Source organism: Schistocerca serialis, chromosome 3, assembly GCF_023864345.2.
Source record: "Schistocerca serialis cubense isolate TAMUIC-IGC-003099 chromosome 3, iqSchSeri2.2, whole genome shotgun sequence".
Classification (NCBI taxonomy): Eukaryota; Metazoa; Arthropoda; class Insecta; order Orthoptera; family Acrididae; genus Schistocerca; species Schistocerca serialis.
Genome location: NC_064640.1, coordinates 777,385,184 through 777,400,950, shown reverse-complemented (window position 1 = coordinate 777,400,950; position 15,767 = coordinate 777,385,184). Strand labels below are relative to the sequence as shown.

At 46.0% G+C, this 15,767-nt stretch overlaps 1 protein-coding gene across 1 annotated transcript in view; it reads right to left on the bottom strand.

Moving 5' to 3' along the window:
- Positions 1 to 15,767, bottom strand: part of LOC126469580 (intracellular coagulation inhibitor 3-like) — a 192,604-nt gene that overhangs the window by 70,994 nt on the left and 105,843 nt on the right. Inside the window, exons 3-4 of the mRNA XM_050096696.1 lie at positions 10,019 to 10,201; positions 2,083 to 2,236 (exon numbers count right to left, since the gene is read on the bottom strand). Coding sequence (XP_049952653.1) covers positions 2,083 to 2,236; positions 10,019 to 10,201 — 337 coding nt within the window. The remainder of the gene's footprint in view (positions 1 to 2,082; positions 2,237 to 10,018; positions 10,202 to 15,767) is intronic.

Genomic DNA, 15,767 nt, shown 5'->3' with positions numbered 1-15,767 from the left:
TGCGTTCACAGCGATGTCGCCAAACATGGATGCAACCATCATGATGCTGTAAACAGAACCTGGATTCATCCGAAAAAATGACGTTTTGCCATTCGTGCACCCAGGTTCGTCGTTGAGTACACCATCGCAGGCACTCCTGTCTGTGATGCAGCGTCAAGGGTAACCGCAGCCATGGTCTCTTAGCTGATAGTCCATGGTTATGCAAACGTCGTCGAACTGTTCTTGCAGATGGTTGTTGTCTTGCAAACGTCCCCATCTGTTGACTCAGTGATAGAGCCGTGGCTGCACGATCCGTTAGAGCCGTGCGGATAAGATGCCTGTCATCTCGACGGCTACTGATACGAGGCCGTTGGGATCCAGCACGGCGTTCCGTATTACCCTCCTGAACCCACCGATTCGATATTCTGCTAACAATCATTGGATCTCGAGCAACGCGAGCAGCAGTGTCGTGATACGATAAACCGCAATCGCGATAGGCTACAATCCGACCTTTATCAAAGGCGGAAACGTGATGGTACGCATTTCTCCTCCTTACACGAGGCATCACAACAACGTTTCACCAGGCAACGCCGGTCGACTGCTGTTTGTGAATGAGAAATCGGTTGGAACTTTCCTCATGTCAGCGCGTTGTAGGTGTCGCCGCCGGCGCCAACCTTGTGTGAATGCTCTGAAAAGGTAATCATTTGCATATCACAGCATCTTCTTCCTGTCGGTTAAATTTCGCGTCTGTAGCACGTCATCTTCGTGGTGTAGCAATTTTAATTGCCAGTAGTGTAGATGGAGGTGGTTCCTTCGAAAGGAAACTAATCCTATTCTTTTTCATTGTTTCCCAAAACGAGCTTATACTATGTGTGACCTCGTCGTCGGTGGGACGTTGAACTCTAATATTACCTTCTTCAAAGTTTCCTACAATCATCAGTGGCATCGTTCACTGTGACTAGTTTTGAATAAAGGACTAGGTACATAGATGGGAGGACACCCTGGGCAGATTGCTCAAATTTCTTAGCATTATTTAACAGCCGGCCGTTGTGGTCGAGCGGTTCTAGGTGCTCAATCCGGAACTGCACTGCTGCTACGGTCGCAGTTTCGAATCCTGCCTCGGGCATGGATGTGTGTGATGTCCTTAGGTTTTTGTGTCGTTGTAATTCATGGAGTGGTCTGTGGAAATACAATGTTCGGCGATTGCGGACTTGGTGGGTTGGAGAAGGCGAGTATGCCGTTGGTGTTCCACAATGCGTTCCTGCACAGTTCGTGTTGTTTGCCCTATAGACCTATATGATTTGCCGCATTCACACGGAATCTTGTAAACACCTGATTTACGCAGGCCCAGGTCGTCTTTAACGGATTCCACCAGTGATGAAATTTTGGAAGGAGGGCGAAAGATGACTCTCACTTGATACTTTCTCAATATTCTGCCTATCTGTGAAGAAATATTCCCAATAAATGGTAGATAAACAGTCGACCTGAAGGCCTCTTCCTCTTCCTTGTTCCGTCGTTTGTAGGTCTGCATCACTCTGTTCACTTGCCTAGTTGAAAAGCCAGTCTTCAGAAATACTTTTTGCAGGTGTTCCAGTTCCGCTTGAAGACTGTCGGCGTCAGATATGGTATGGGCACGGTGGATTAAGGTTTGGTGAACGCCCATTTTTTGTGCTGGATGGTGGCAACTAGTAGCTTGCAGATACAGGTCTGTATGAGTGGGCTTTCTGTACACCGAGTGACCAAGTGTGCCATCACTCTTACGCCGCACCAAGACGTATAAAAATGGCAAGCAACCATCTTTCTCTATCTCCATGGTAAACTTTATGTTTTCATGTATGGAGTTCATGTGATGTAAAAATTCTTGGAGACGGTCCAAACTATGAGGCCACACTATAAAAATGTCGCAACGTATCGCCAAAATACTGTCGGTTTAAAAGTGGCAGAGTCGAGTGCTCTCTCCTCAAAATCTTCCAGAAAAACATTGACCACCAGGGGAGATAAAGGACTCCCCATGGCGACACCGTCAGATTGTTCGTAAAATGTGACGAGGAAATACTGCAGAGTCTTTCTGACTGCTGCCTGGGGAATATTTTGGGTACTCACCGTGGGGTGGGTCGCCAGCTGCGGCGTCTGTGACGTTCACGCGGTAGAACTGCGTCAACAGTTGCTTGTACTGCGGCGACAGCAACCCCGGCGTGTGCACCGTCGCCATGCTGAACGCGCCCGCCGCCTCGTCCGTCAGCGACTCCGCCGAGTGCTGCGAAGTAAAAGCGCGGTCTCGCAGGTCCAAAGCAGGCACAGATCTCATCAGTGACGTGCTCATATAACATTATCCGTTCTGGTTCTTTAGTTATTACTGTTCGTAATTCAATTGTTGTATGAGGTGTAGTCGTACAATTTTAATTATCGTCTCAAAAATAAAGTTAGGTAATTAATTTACTTTTTGTTTCCTGGTACACTTCTCCTGTCCTACGACACACTGAAATCCACGTGCCACAGTTCTTCAGCACTCTACTAGAGGAGCCAAAACGAAATGGCATAGCCCATTATTTAGTGGAGTATCGTGCGGTAATTTGTTTTCTGAAGTAGAAAGCGTACAACACTGTAATATGACGCTTCCTGGCAGTTTAAAACTATGTACTGGATTGGATCTGGCACCTGGGATCTTTTTATTCAGTAAGAAAGTGCCCTACAAACTTTTTTTTTAACATCGGGAAGTAGTTTCAGTGCAATACCTGAAGATACATACAAACGCTTATCTATGTATTACGGTGCTGAAAAAAATATTCATAAGTTACGACGTGGACGCCCCCTGCCAGTTTCCGTAGTTCATAAGCGTGCGTTAGTGACCATTTTTTTATGGAACATGAGAGGGAAATATAAACTCTATTAACAAACAAACAATACACCAAATCATCAGACAACGTCACAAAATACAAATGGGGAAAAATGACGGTTCCTTGTAAGCAGACGGAAGGTAGGGATGATGGAATGTGAGTAGGTGTAGGTCGTCTCCGGCTCGAAGATAGGGCGGAGGGCGGAATGGACCGGGATCGCTCGCCAGGCCTGGCCATAGCGTTACCAACTCCAGCAATCAACCGGACTTCGACACGAAGGGATAGTCAAGGATGGAAAAAATTGTAAGCATGAAATTTCGTCGTGTGACACAGCAGTGGTAGATAGGGAAGACGGGAATGGGAAACAAGGACAGTGCAGTATCATGCGCAGCGCCCACCACGGTCTTGAAAGCCGGCCACTGTGGCCGAACGGTTCTTGGCGCTTCAGTCCGGAACCGCGGTGCTGCTACGGTCGCAGGTTCGAATCCTACCTCGGGCATGAATGTGTGTGATGTCCTTAGGCGAGTTAGGTTTAAGTAGTTCTAAGTCTAGCGGACTGATGACCTCAGATGTTATGTCCCATAGTGAAACTTCCTGGCAGATTAAAACTGTGTGCCGGACCGAGACTCGAACTCGGGACCTTTGCCTTTCGCGGGCAAGTGCTCTGGTTCGCAGGAGAGCTTCTGTAAAGTTTGGAAGGTAGGAGACGAGGTACTAGCAGAAGTAAAGCTGTGACGACGGGACGTGAGTCGTGCTTGGGTAGCTCAGATGGTAGAGCACTTGCCCGCGTAAGGCAAAGGTCCCGATTTCGAGTCTCGGTCCGGCACACAGTTGTAATCTGCCAGGAAGTTTCATATCAGCGCACACTCCGCTGCAGAGTGATAATCTCATTCTGGAAGTCCCATAGTGCTTAGAGCCATTTGAACCATTTGAACGGGCTTGAAATAACGCGTGGTGTGTTAGCAGTGCACCTCGACAGCAGTCTAGCCAACCACGCCAGGCACATTCCAGCAGAGGAGGGTTTTTGCACAAAACTCCAAGGAGGTAACTGCCCAAAACGGTGCGGTAAAGTGAACGTCGTTCAATTACCTCATGCTCAGTCTGTAGGAGGGTCCCAAGACCGAGCCACCACTTGTCCCCGTCTCCGTCAAGGTAAGCGACGTCTTCCGCGCGAATGAAAACGTATAGTTCGATCACAGGTGAAGGGGCGCAGATGAAACAGGCGACGATTTGCCGCCCCAGCGTCCAGATTTCACGAACGCTGGCGCATGTCCAGCGCTGGGCGTCATCGTCCACCGTGTGACAGGTGGAGCGTAAAGGATTGTCCATTAAACCAGTCGCTTGTAAACGCCTGTTAGTGGCGAATTTTCTACAGGCGACATGAGACCGTGACGCTCCGACTGATGTCGGGAGGTACGGCTGATGAAGGTTGCGCCACACCGCCGTACACCTTGTTAATGGATACTTTATCTCAACGTTGTTGCAAAGTACATCACACAGTAATTGAATGCAGAAATAGTTTGGAATTGGGGATGGGGGTGGGGGGACGTACACGGAAGACAAGCATGCACATATAGCTAAGATCCACAAAAAAGACAGACAGATGCGTAAATAGAGGCGCAACATTCCCTACCGACTCCGGTGGGGAGATGGAGGCTGGCGTGTAAATGTCCAAGAGTTGGCACATGAGTGAGTTCCCTGTGCCAGATCACTATTTGCGCATGGTATTTAGATATAATGCCGCTGCACGACCCCAGACATTGGAGTGAGTTCAAGTCCTCAAGTCCACCAGCTGTCCAGGGGAGGGTGAACATATCATATTTGATCTTAAAAATGTTACCAGCCCTCAGGACGTAGCCTTATGCGGCCTCCAGGCTGTGACCAATCGCTGGCAACATCGAAAAGACGTGTACTACGTGCACCAGCTTGGAAACTACACGCTCATTCAGATATCCCGCATTATGCAAAGCGTCAAGGCAATGGAGGCAATGTTGCTGAACGGTCATGCGGGTGATTTGGAGGGAACGTAGGAAGTTGACCACTGCGATGCGACGGGTGGCGGACATACAGATGATGCCAAGGTATTGGAAACTCTGGACGCAAGGTAGAGGCGCCAGTTCTTCTTGTGTGAGTTTGCGGCCTATTGGCATCGCCGTTGATTTGGCAACACTCAAAGCACTGCCTGCCACGTCCCATACACGGAGATCAGATGAAGTACGTGCGTGGTTTCTTCCTGTAAGCATACCGGCAGCAACAAGTCGTCTGCATACACAATAGCGGAAAGTGCATTGTCGCAGGGTGAATCCTGACAAGTGCTTCGTGAGACTCTAAGTGGTCCCAGGGAGCGAGCACAGAGGACCATCAATAGCGGACATCGCTGAGATATTATACTCGGACGGATCCGATGGCACTGTGTCGCCAAAATACATGCAAGTATCTTGTAGTCGGCATTGAGTAAGGTTGGGGGGGCACTAATGGACAGCCATATTCCCCTGCGATGGCTTGTTAATTGGGATGTTCAAAATGTTCAAATGTGTGTGAAATCTTATGGGACTTAACTGCTAATGTCATCAGTCCCTAAGCTTACACACTACTTAATCTAAATTATCCTAATGACAAACACACACACCCATGCCCGAGGGAGGACTCGAACGTCCGCCGGGACCAGCCGCACAATCCATGACTGCAGCGCCCTAGACCGCTCGGCTAATCCCGCGTGGCTTTAATTGGGATGATAATGGGTTCGACAAATGGCGGTCGAACCATGGTGGCTGTCGTCGAAAGTTCATGAAACATCAGTCAGTCTTGGCATCACTAAATCCTGGAAAGCGCAGCAAAATTCCACAGCGAGACCATCCAAGCCAGGCGACTTGTTTTGATCACCCTTCGCTATCGCATTCTTGATGTCATTACAGGTGATGTCCTCCATCAGAGTTTACGTTTCGATGTCCGAGATGGTGCAGGTGACGTGGGACAAAATCGGCTCCAAATCATAACCTTTATGTTGCTCTTACTGGTAGATGTGGCGAAAGTGTTCCAAAACGCCAGCCACAACATCTGCCTGGTTGATGGCCCTATGCCTCCCCCTCCCCCCCCCCCCCCCCCCCTCCCCACGAGCTCCGAGACCAGTTGTTCCTGGCGATACTTTCTGTCAGTCACGATGTGGTGCATTGAGGGGTCTTCCTGCGAAACTGTATCTTGACGGCGAGTCTTCACGACCACTACCTGTAATCTGCGATGATCAGTGCAACTGTGTGAGCCTCTATCCTGTTGATATCCATCTTAACAGGCGGATAGAATGGATGACGCTGGAGCTGTCGTCTTATTGTGTCCCATATGTGCTCGACTGAAGACGGATCTGGTGATGGAGCAGGCCAAGGCAACATGTCGATTATCGTGTTGGAAAACACCCCCAGGAATGCTGTCCATGAATGGTAGCACAACAGGTCGAATCACCAGACAGACGCACAAATTTCCTCCTGCTGTCATACCAAACAGCACCGCAGACCGTAGCTCCAGGTGTAGGTCCAGTGTGTCTAGCTCGCAGACAGCTTGTTTGCAGGCCCTCAACTGGTCTCCTTCTAACCAACAGTTCGTTCCTATCGAGATACTTATATTGCTGATGCTGTACGATGCTACGGAGCCCTACGTCGAACACTTCCGAGTCTTCGCGTTCGTTTGCCTAAACTCACGTCGTCTTACAAAATTGTGCTCGTAGCGGAGCGGAAGTCATGATCTGCTGTTGAGTGTCGGTGGCAGAGAGAAAGCCAGCCCTCGTCGGCTCTGGGTGGAGATAAGTATTCTGTTCGGTGCCCGGAGAAAAAGTTAGATCTGTTCAGCGACCAGAGAAGAAGGGTATCCTGTTCGAGCTCTGAAGAAGAAGTGAATTCTGTTTGTTCTGCAGATTAGCTCTCCGTCCTGCGTCTGTGCGCCTTCGTTGTGCCAATCAGACGATTTTACAAAACTCTGCCGAATGGCATGGCCATAAATAAACCAACAATTTCCGAGTTTGCAATGTTAACCTATGGAAGGACTTGGTCTGAACAAGTCTTGTTGACGTTCTCCATCTCCTATCGAGTTGTCTATCTAGCCAATCGGTTGGCTCCACGTTTTAGAGTTTCTGGAAGCAGGACTCGGCTCCTCCACTCTGCTAAATTATAACTACTAACCAGTAAGGAGTCTCTTTCAACTTTTCAACGAACTGGCTGGGCTGTCCCATGTTGTTTCTTACAGTTCTGCAAGGTGCTTTCCACTTCACACCGCTCGTTTCTGGGAAGGACGTTCCAACCAGAAAGTAAACTTCTTGTCTCAAACAGATACGCCTGGCTGCACTGGTTTGCTAAGCTCAGTGAGTCGGCTGAACTGAAGTGTTCTGCCACTACGTTATCGGGTTTTCTAGGAGGCTTCCTGGACCTCATCTATTGCGAAATACGGTACGCTGACCCTCTGAGTTTCACCGCGGGCTGCGCGCAAGACTCGGACAATGCGGTGGCTTATACGCTCGGCCGCACTGGACTCCCTGATACCTGGCCGTTAAGCCGCAGAGGATGGTTGCTCCTGAGTGCTGAACGGGACTTCGCTTTACTGCGGAAAACAAGATTCTCAGGCAGTGTCTTGGTCTGGGGTTCTCCATTCACGAAATCTTCAGAAAGATTTATATGCAACTACTAGTGTATGGATAGAGAGAAGTAAGATGTTAATTGATGTTCTAATCTCTGCAGTCACTGAATATTGCTTCTATAAACGTGGGCGTACATCAACTAGCCCCAATCGAACTCGCTCAGAATAAATTAAATACACTGTGACAATATAACACGAGATGTGTCAGTTCACCAATAGACTGCCACATATCGCAGGCCTTTGACCTCCACGTTCTGTTATGAGGTGTGGATGGCTAACACATTGTCGCCTACTCATGATTTTACTGTCTTCCATAGGAGCTTAAGAAATTAGCATGCGAACAACTGACCATCTTCGCTGTTTCCAGGCACTGGGTCGTAAGAATCTCCTCTTTGTCAGTCATTTAAGTGGATTTCCTCACTCGCTAGAATGATTTCCCATTCGTCTTTGGTCCACTTAGATACTACCCTTACCGCGTCACGTACCCACAACGCAACCAGTCGACATCAATCTCGCTGTGGGCAGTGGTCATAATGTTTGCGCTCATCAGTGTGTATTAAAACCTAATATAAATTTAAGTATTAGGAATTATTTTCGGCTGGTGTGTGACACATGGACGATAAACAGAACATCCAACAAAGGAACAGAAGAGTGTGAAATGTGCTATAGAAGAGTGCTGAAGATTATATGAGTGAATCAAATAACTAATGAATAGGTTCTGAATAGAACTGAGGGGAAAGTAGTTGTATGGTATAGTTCCACTAGACGATAGGATCGGGTTAGAGCATAGGCCCTTAGGTGTCAAGGAACAGTTAATTTGGTAATGCGGAAAGTGTGGTGGTAAGTGGATATAAATTGCAGAAAGAGACCAGGTCTTGAATACAATAAGCAGGTCCAGACTAATTTAGCATGTAGTAGTTAGGCTGATATGAAAAGAATTGGGCAAGGGAGAGTAGCATGGAGAGCTACACCAAACGAGTCTTCAGAGTGATGATAACAACAACAAATATTGTGTTTACAATGTACTATACATTTGAAACCATGCGTTTTCTGTGTTCCACCCTGTATTTACTACTTTTCATGAAACACCCTATATGTAAATGGAACATACAAGACGACAGTGTATACAAGAAATAGTGATAAAATTTTAATTATCACATAGAAAAAACTAAGATGTAACCACGACATTTTATGATGGTGTTAGTGTTTCTCTACATATAGATCCCTCAGTACAGTACATTTTTCCCAATGTTGGTAGGAACGCTGTCTGTAGAAGTCTGCATTTTGGATTTTCTGGAAAAGTTCAAGCTCAAAATTCACCTTGTCGTAATTCTATAAATGGCTCCCATGCAATGGTTTCTTCAGCCGAGGAAAAATTAGAGGGGTGCAGCAAAACTTTAATGGGTCAAAGGATCAGCATGTGTGACTATGTCGTGTGGAGAATGAGCTGGGCGTTGTCGTGGAGCAAAAAACAGCTTTGGAGAGTTTCCTCTAAAGCCTTCTCTGGACCGTCTCCCGTATCCTTGCCAGGAGATTTTGGCGGTGTGCTACTGTAACCCTATAACGGTTTGCCCCTTATGAGTATAATCTGTCAGCACCACAACATGACAGTCCTAAAAACATGATGATGATTGGGTCTACGGTGCTGAATCCTCATGTTTCACTATTCGTTTTGCTCCTTCGTCTCGGGATCATCGTGATACCCCCAAAACTCGTCGATGGAGATTAGATGGCTAAGGAAGTCATCTGGACTGGCCTGACAGAGCTGCAAAATTTCCGATGGTGTTTCTGTTCGGTCGGCTTTTTGAACTGGTGTGAGCAACAGTGGAACCCAGTGGGTGATGAACTTTGTCGTGTTCAACATGTCGTGCAAGATGTTGAAATCTGATCCATTAGTGACTACCACTTTTCCCCCTGTCGCCTCAATTGAGATACGCCGGTCTTCGAGCACCAGAGTCTCTTATGATTCTTGCTTCTTTACAGAGACTCACATTCTGGAGCACGATGTTTAAAATCCGTGTCTGGCCATCCTAATTTAAGTTTACTGTGTTTTTCCTAAGTCATTTAGGGCAAATATTGGGATGGTTCCTTTAAAAGGGCACGGCCGATTTCCTTCACCGAGCATCCCTAATCCGAGCTTGTGTTCCGTCTCTAATGACATCGTTGTCGACGGGACATGAAACATTGATCTTCCTTCCTTTTCTTTACAGAGAGAGCGTCTGCAGCTTCGTTTTTCGTCAGACTTTTCTGATCAAACTGGAAGCGTCTTTTCCACCTAACTACTGCATCGTACGATGGTGCATTTTTGCCGTTACTTGCATCAAATCAGCAACCGTTTCAAAGACAGAAAACCAATTACCAATTACCGCCCTTTGTCAGTGGACTGGGTCATTTTTCTTTGGCTGCTTCGGCGGCGTTCTACGATCTTGTGGCGCGGGGATTTCAGGATGGCAAAAGTGATAATTAAAACTTTATGAATACCTTGCACGTGTGGGCTGTCAGTGCAGCGAGATCTCGACCTGAGGGTCCTAAAATCATTTTGAAATTTGAGCAGGTAGGGTGCAAGTAATGACAATACCCACCTCGAAAGTGTCGAAATAAGCCTTGAAACCGTCGCGTAGAGCCTGGCGCTCTGCCTGCGCGATGCCAAGGGCGTGGTGCAGTTCCCGCGCCGTGTCTCCACTAGCTGCCTCCAGCAGGATCCCAGCCGCGCTCGCCACGCCGAACGGCGCCAGGACCAAGTTGTCCCGCCCCGGCGACAGTGCCTGCCAACACACGTTCTTCTAAGTCTCTGGACTGTTCGCTTTCATAATTACACTGCGCAAAAATGAAAGGATCACTTCTTCCGAAACTCCCTAATTGTCTCCTATTCCGACGCGTAAGTTTGCAACTTGACTTGTCTACAACCTTTCTCTGCAATGATGTAAAAGCATGGCACCCTACGCCGTCACACTCGAGACTGGCGACGCTTCAAACGGCAAGGAATCGACACGTGAAAAGAAAGGGCGACATCTCAGAAGCTCGTGTTAGCTGCAAGACGGATAAATGACGTTACATTTACACCAAATTTCACTACAATTCTGCTCAACGCTGCCATGCACGTGTAGCATGATGGAAAAGTCATCGCACCCTCTCTTACCCACATTTCACCCCATCTTTTGACGTCTCTACGATGCAGCCCAGAACCACGACATCCATCGTTGAAATCAGGTGGTTTTCTTATGAGTGGCCGACGAGAACATTTCAGATGCACCGCCGCTGAGAACTGACACGAAAAATCCTTAGCGGGTGGCGTAAAGGGCGTCAATGAAACCATACCTTGGCTTGGGACGTTGATTCCCACACATTTCGCCGCCAAAAGCGACAGTTCGCAGTGCGATGAGCGAGAGGACGACGTTCTTTTCAATGTTAGACACTGCCACCACCCAGTAGGCGTTTCAGCCCTACTCTAAAGACATCGTGAGGCTGTAATCCCATTGAACTTGATATGATCCATTTCGAGTATAGTGGGACTGCAATTTTTACTTTGATATACAGGATGGAAGCACTAAAGACTGTTGAAAACTTTTCGGCGAAATCTAAACGAGATCCGAAGCAGAAATATACTTTTGTGCTTTTTCATCCCTCCTTTTTCGCGCCCTACTATAGTGTGATTACTCGGGCGGGGTTGTGGGGTGAAGGGGAGGTGCAACATTAAGATGTGCGTGAAAAAACAGCAAAGATCCCTCCAATTCTTCAACATCCTCAGTGCCAGCCACGCAGCTCTCACACCTGAAGGTTAGACAACCCATTCGACACCCATCAGGTGTGTTTACTAGCTTTGAGGCATTAGAGCAGCCGCATGGCTGAATTGGTGTCGAACTTTCTGACAGGTACCATTTGCCGTTTTATTCACGCACATATTAATGTTTCACCCCCCCCCCCCCCTCATCCCCCACTCCCACACTCCCCAGTAATCACACAATAGTAGGGCGCGAAAAGGGAGGGATGGAAAAGCATAAAAACGTATTTCTGCTTCGGCTCACTTTCAGGTTTCGCCGGATGATTTTCAACAGTCTCAAGTGATTCCATTCTGATGTCGGAGTAAACATCCAAATTGGTTACATCATGTTCAACGGGGTTGCAGCTCTACGATGACCTTAGAGGGTAGAAATGCCCAGAGAGTGGCAGCAATATCGAACGTTGTCAAGAACGTCGTCCTCTTGTTCATCGCATTGCAAACTCCCGTTTTTGACGGCGAAATGTGTGGGAATCAGCACCTCAAGAGAAGGGATGATTTCACAGACTTCCTTTATGACACCCTCTGAGGCTTTTTCTTGTCGATTTTACGTGGCGGTGTGTCTGAAATGTTTTCCACGGCCACACATAAGAAAACCGCCTGATTTCAGCGCTGGGTATCGTGATTTTGGGCTCCATCGCGGAGGCGTCAAAAGATGGGGTGAAATACGGGTAAGAGGGGGTGCGATGACCTTCCCATCGTGTGACGCGTGCATGGCCGCGTTGGACAGAGTTGTAGTGAAATTTGATGTCACTGTGACGTCATTAACCCACCTTATAGCTAACACGAACTTCTGAGCTGTCGCCTTTTCTTTGCATGTGTCGGCACTTTGCCGTCTGAAGCGTCGCCAATTCCTAGGGTGATGATGCAGGGTGCCACGGTTTTACATCATTACAGAACAATGGTATAGGAATCTTTGAGCCAAGTTTCACACTTGCGCGTTCGAATAAGAGACAATTACGGAGTCTCGAAAAGTGGCACTTTCATTTTGTTGCGCGGTGCAGTATCCAAGATGTGAGCATAAAAACATGGAAAACTTAGATTTTATGGAATCTATGGCTGTACAAACAACTGGTTTGTATCATACTTAACAAACAGAATGCAAAGAGTGATGCTGAACAACGTTGGAAGGAAAGAAAATTTTATTAACTGGGGACAAATTACAAAAGAAATCCCGCAAGGTTCAGTTTTGGGTCCACTGCTATTCTTTTTATATGTAAATGACATTTCACTTAGCATATTAAGAACCAGACATTTCTGATGAAACGTGCCGATGTGGACGGGTATTGCCTGATTTGTATGCAGCCAACACAATGTAATTGTCTTGCAGGTCCTCCAATCATATTTCGTCTGACTATACAAAACGACATGTTTTTGGCTAGCTCTTTTGTTTTCCCATGTAACCACAAACAGATTTACATATCATAAATTTTTCGTCGTTTCTGTTTCACTCTTTCAGTGTTTGAACATATATCGTTTCTCTACATTATGAAACAACAATTTTTAATGCATGCGCAAAAAGTACCAATTTTTATAAACTATAATACTGATGTAACTTTAAGCTACATGTAAAAATAACACCCGTTAGTGTTCACAACAATAAATCCATTATATCATACAAACAAATAATTTACTTATTTCTGCGGTTTCCATTTGCTGATGTGCTCCTTTGGTATGATATTTACTGTCGTGACTATACACACAGCACTGCGCTGAGACACAGACAGTTTTCAAATATTATCACTAAGCCCTTCGACTTGATTTATTGCGGAGATCTTATCATTTACAGCTACTGTTTCATATATTGCATTAATCTTGTAGCTTGCATATAAACCAACTTTCCTAGTACTTTTTTAATGTGTAATACTGCGTAAAACATTTCTTTCTGTGAATCGGAACCGTAGAAATTTTTGCAAATATACTTTGTTTCACTTCTTTTTATGCGGGCTGCACTAACTCTACCGTGTCTCGTAGGTAATTTATTTTTTCAGTATTCTGAAATGAACACAGGTTACGTTGCTTCATGTCACCCGACACTCCTCCAATGTGGATCACTACGTGGTGCTTTCCCTGTTTCAATATGGGATGGATTGGGCATATATCTCTCTGGTTTCGGAGAGCCTTCGTTATCATCGTCGGTAATCCAATATTTCGCCACCAACTGAAGAAACGGCTTATACTTTATTTTTTCTCGGCATTCAAGGCATTTTAAATTCTAAATAAATTGAAAAGTCCACGTTTTATTAGGTGAAGGACGACTTTTTTTGTTAATTTCGTCGATTTACTGACAGTAGGAGAGTAATAAAGATATCCGCATGGTCACCTCCTTTCATGCGGGCATTTTGTTGTTTTACGCGAACAGGCATCAGTATATGCTGTCCAGTTTTTCTTTCCAGTATTTCCAAGAGAAGTCCCATGAACTGTCGATATCATTCTGACATCCCGCTTGTCTTTGGATACGAGGAGACAAATGCCACCTTATCTACAGAAAACTACGTCACATCTCTTCATTCTTTGGCTTTCAGGATATCCGGTAAACTTATGTTCACCCTAATAGTACCACAGACTTTGTTTTTGTTTTTCAGTAACAACTCTACATTTACGATACTGTTACGTGTAATAATTATCCAGGTAGATATGGTGCCCACCAAGAACATGGTTAAGAACTGAGACTTCTTCCAATTTCGTCCCTTCAGCAGTGTCAGCCTCCATGTTACAAATATAGTCTGTGTCACTCTCGCACAGCATCCTAACAAGTAACCCATAGTTTTTAATCTTTGCAGAGTTGTACGTTCGTAACCTCAGGTGCCTCTCCGTGGAATAATCCTTTCTTCCAATGAAAACTGTTGCTTTGGATTTTTAAAATGTCCTGAATTTATTGAGGAAACAATCCGACACAGGTTGAACTTTGAAGAGTCTGCCAGAGCTATTGTTCAGTTTCGTGTTGTCATTAAAGTGCCAGAATTTCCAAATCTGTTCAGATCTATTGCGACTCATAGTCTGTGAAAATATTTGTGTAGCTAGTAGAGGGTCTGTTGACCAATAATCTTTCTTGTTTACCGTTTTTCGTTTGTCCCATAACAAGAATTACGTTAAGGAATTTCTTCATGCCTCTTTCTGTAACCGAAGACTACTTGAGTGCTATAGGCTAGGTGCACGACTCCTTGCAAAACAGTTCAAACAAGTCATCACCAAAGGTCAGGATAATCACAGAAGCTTCAGAGTCATACTGCGTTGGAAACTTAATGACTCCAGGATGACAATGAAACGGTTCTATGTGTGACTGAAAGTCAATTTCACATCAATGGCTGTTATAAATATGACAGGGTGAATCATTCACAAGAACAGTCACTTCAGTGTCATTGTCAGAATCACTTGAAAACACTGCCACTTAAGCTTCTTTACAGGTCTAATTATGTCACTGTCACTGGAATCCTCCCCCGAATCATATCACACAGTCATCCAGATCTTCATTCTCATTAGGAACATTTCAGTACTCGTTAGCAAAAACCTCCGAAAATATTTCTAATTCGTTCATTTACTTCCGTTTTCTGAATAGGGCCATCACTAAAAGGAGGAGTAGCTTCAGGACGGAAATGGTAACTGTTGTGACTGACAATTCGCAATTTTTCACAAACACGACTTTTATTTATGTAAGTTCACAAGGTTGATGACTGAGCAACAAAAGAAAGGTAACAACAACGATACTAGTAAAAGTCTCATAACTGAGGCAAACAAAAGTTCACTTCTAAATTTCCACAAAGGTTCGTGGTAAAACACACACACACACACACACACACACACACACATACACACACACACTAGTGAGAGTCTAATTCAGAGATGAAGACGTAATCTTCAGCGGTCGAAGTGCACGAGATCGGCGTCCGGAGTGAACTGAACTTCTGGGCTAGTTCTAGCACCTAAATAGCTGTCGCCAGCCAAATTAGGTTTTGGCGTAGTGATACTTCCTGCAGGCCGTAGCTCGAGATCCCCCTGCAGGTAGTAGTGCTCGGAATATCTGTTTCCATTATCTTGTATGTAAATAGCCGGTGTTTACCATGGTGCTTTTGGTACGCCTTGGAATAAGCAACCTCGTCCTCTGTGGTGTAATATGAGTTGCCGGCCCTCAGGGGCTACCTTTGGTCCGGTATAACAGTAACTTTCTGAAATATCAAAATACACTCACAGTGTTAAATAAGCAAACAGTACACTAAGAAAGTCACCATTGCTACGTTGGCTATGGGTGTGAACACCTAACTAGATGAAGTCTAGAGGCTGCATGTTGTAAACACGAGTTATTTCGTGATCCGCCCGAAACAGCTGTCGCGTGAAACATGAGTAAACTCTGGATCTGTCCGCACTGCGTTAACATCCATCAAGCAGGATTGGTGCTTTATGTAGTGACCGTGAGCCGTAACGCCTGCAAGCCAGACTTCCCTCAAAGCACGCAAGCTACACAGTGCTGCCAGCTCACCAGGCGAAGCGAGCAATTTCTAGCGGACTACGTCAGAGGTCGTTAGCACAGCGGTACTGTGTTTCACGACACGTAT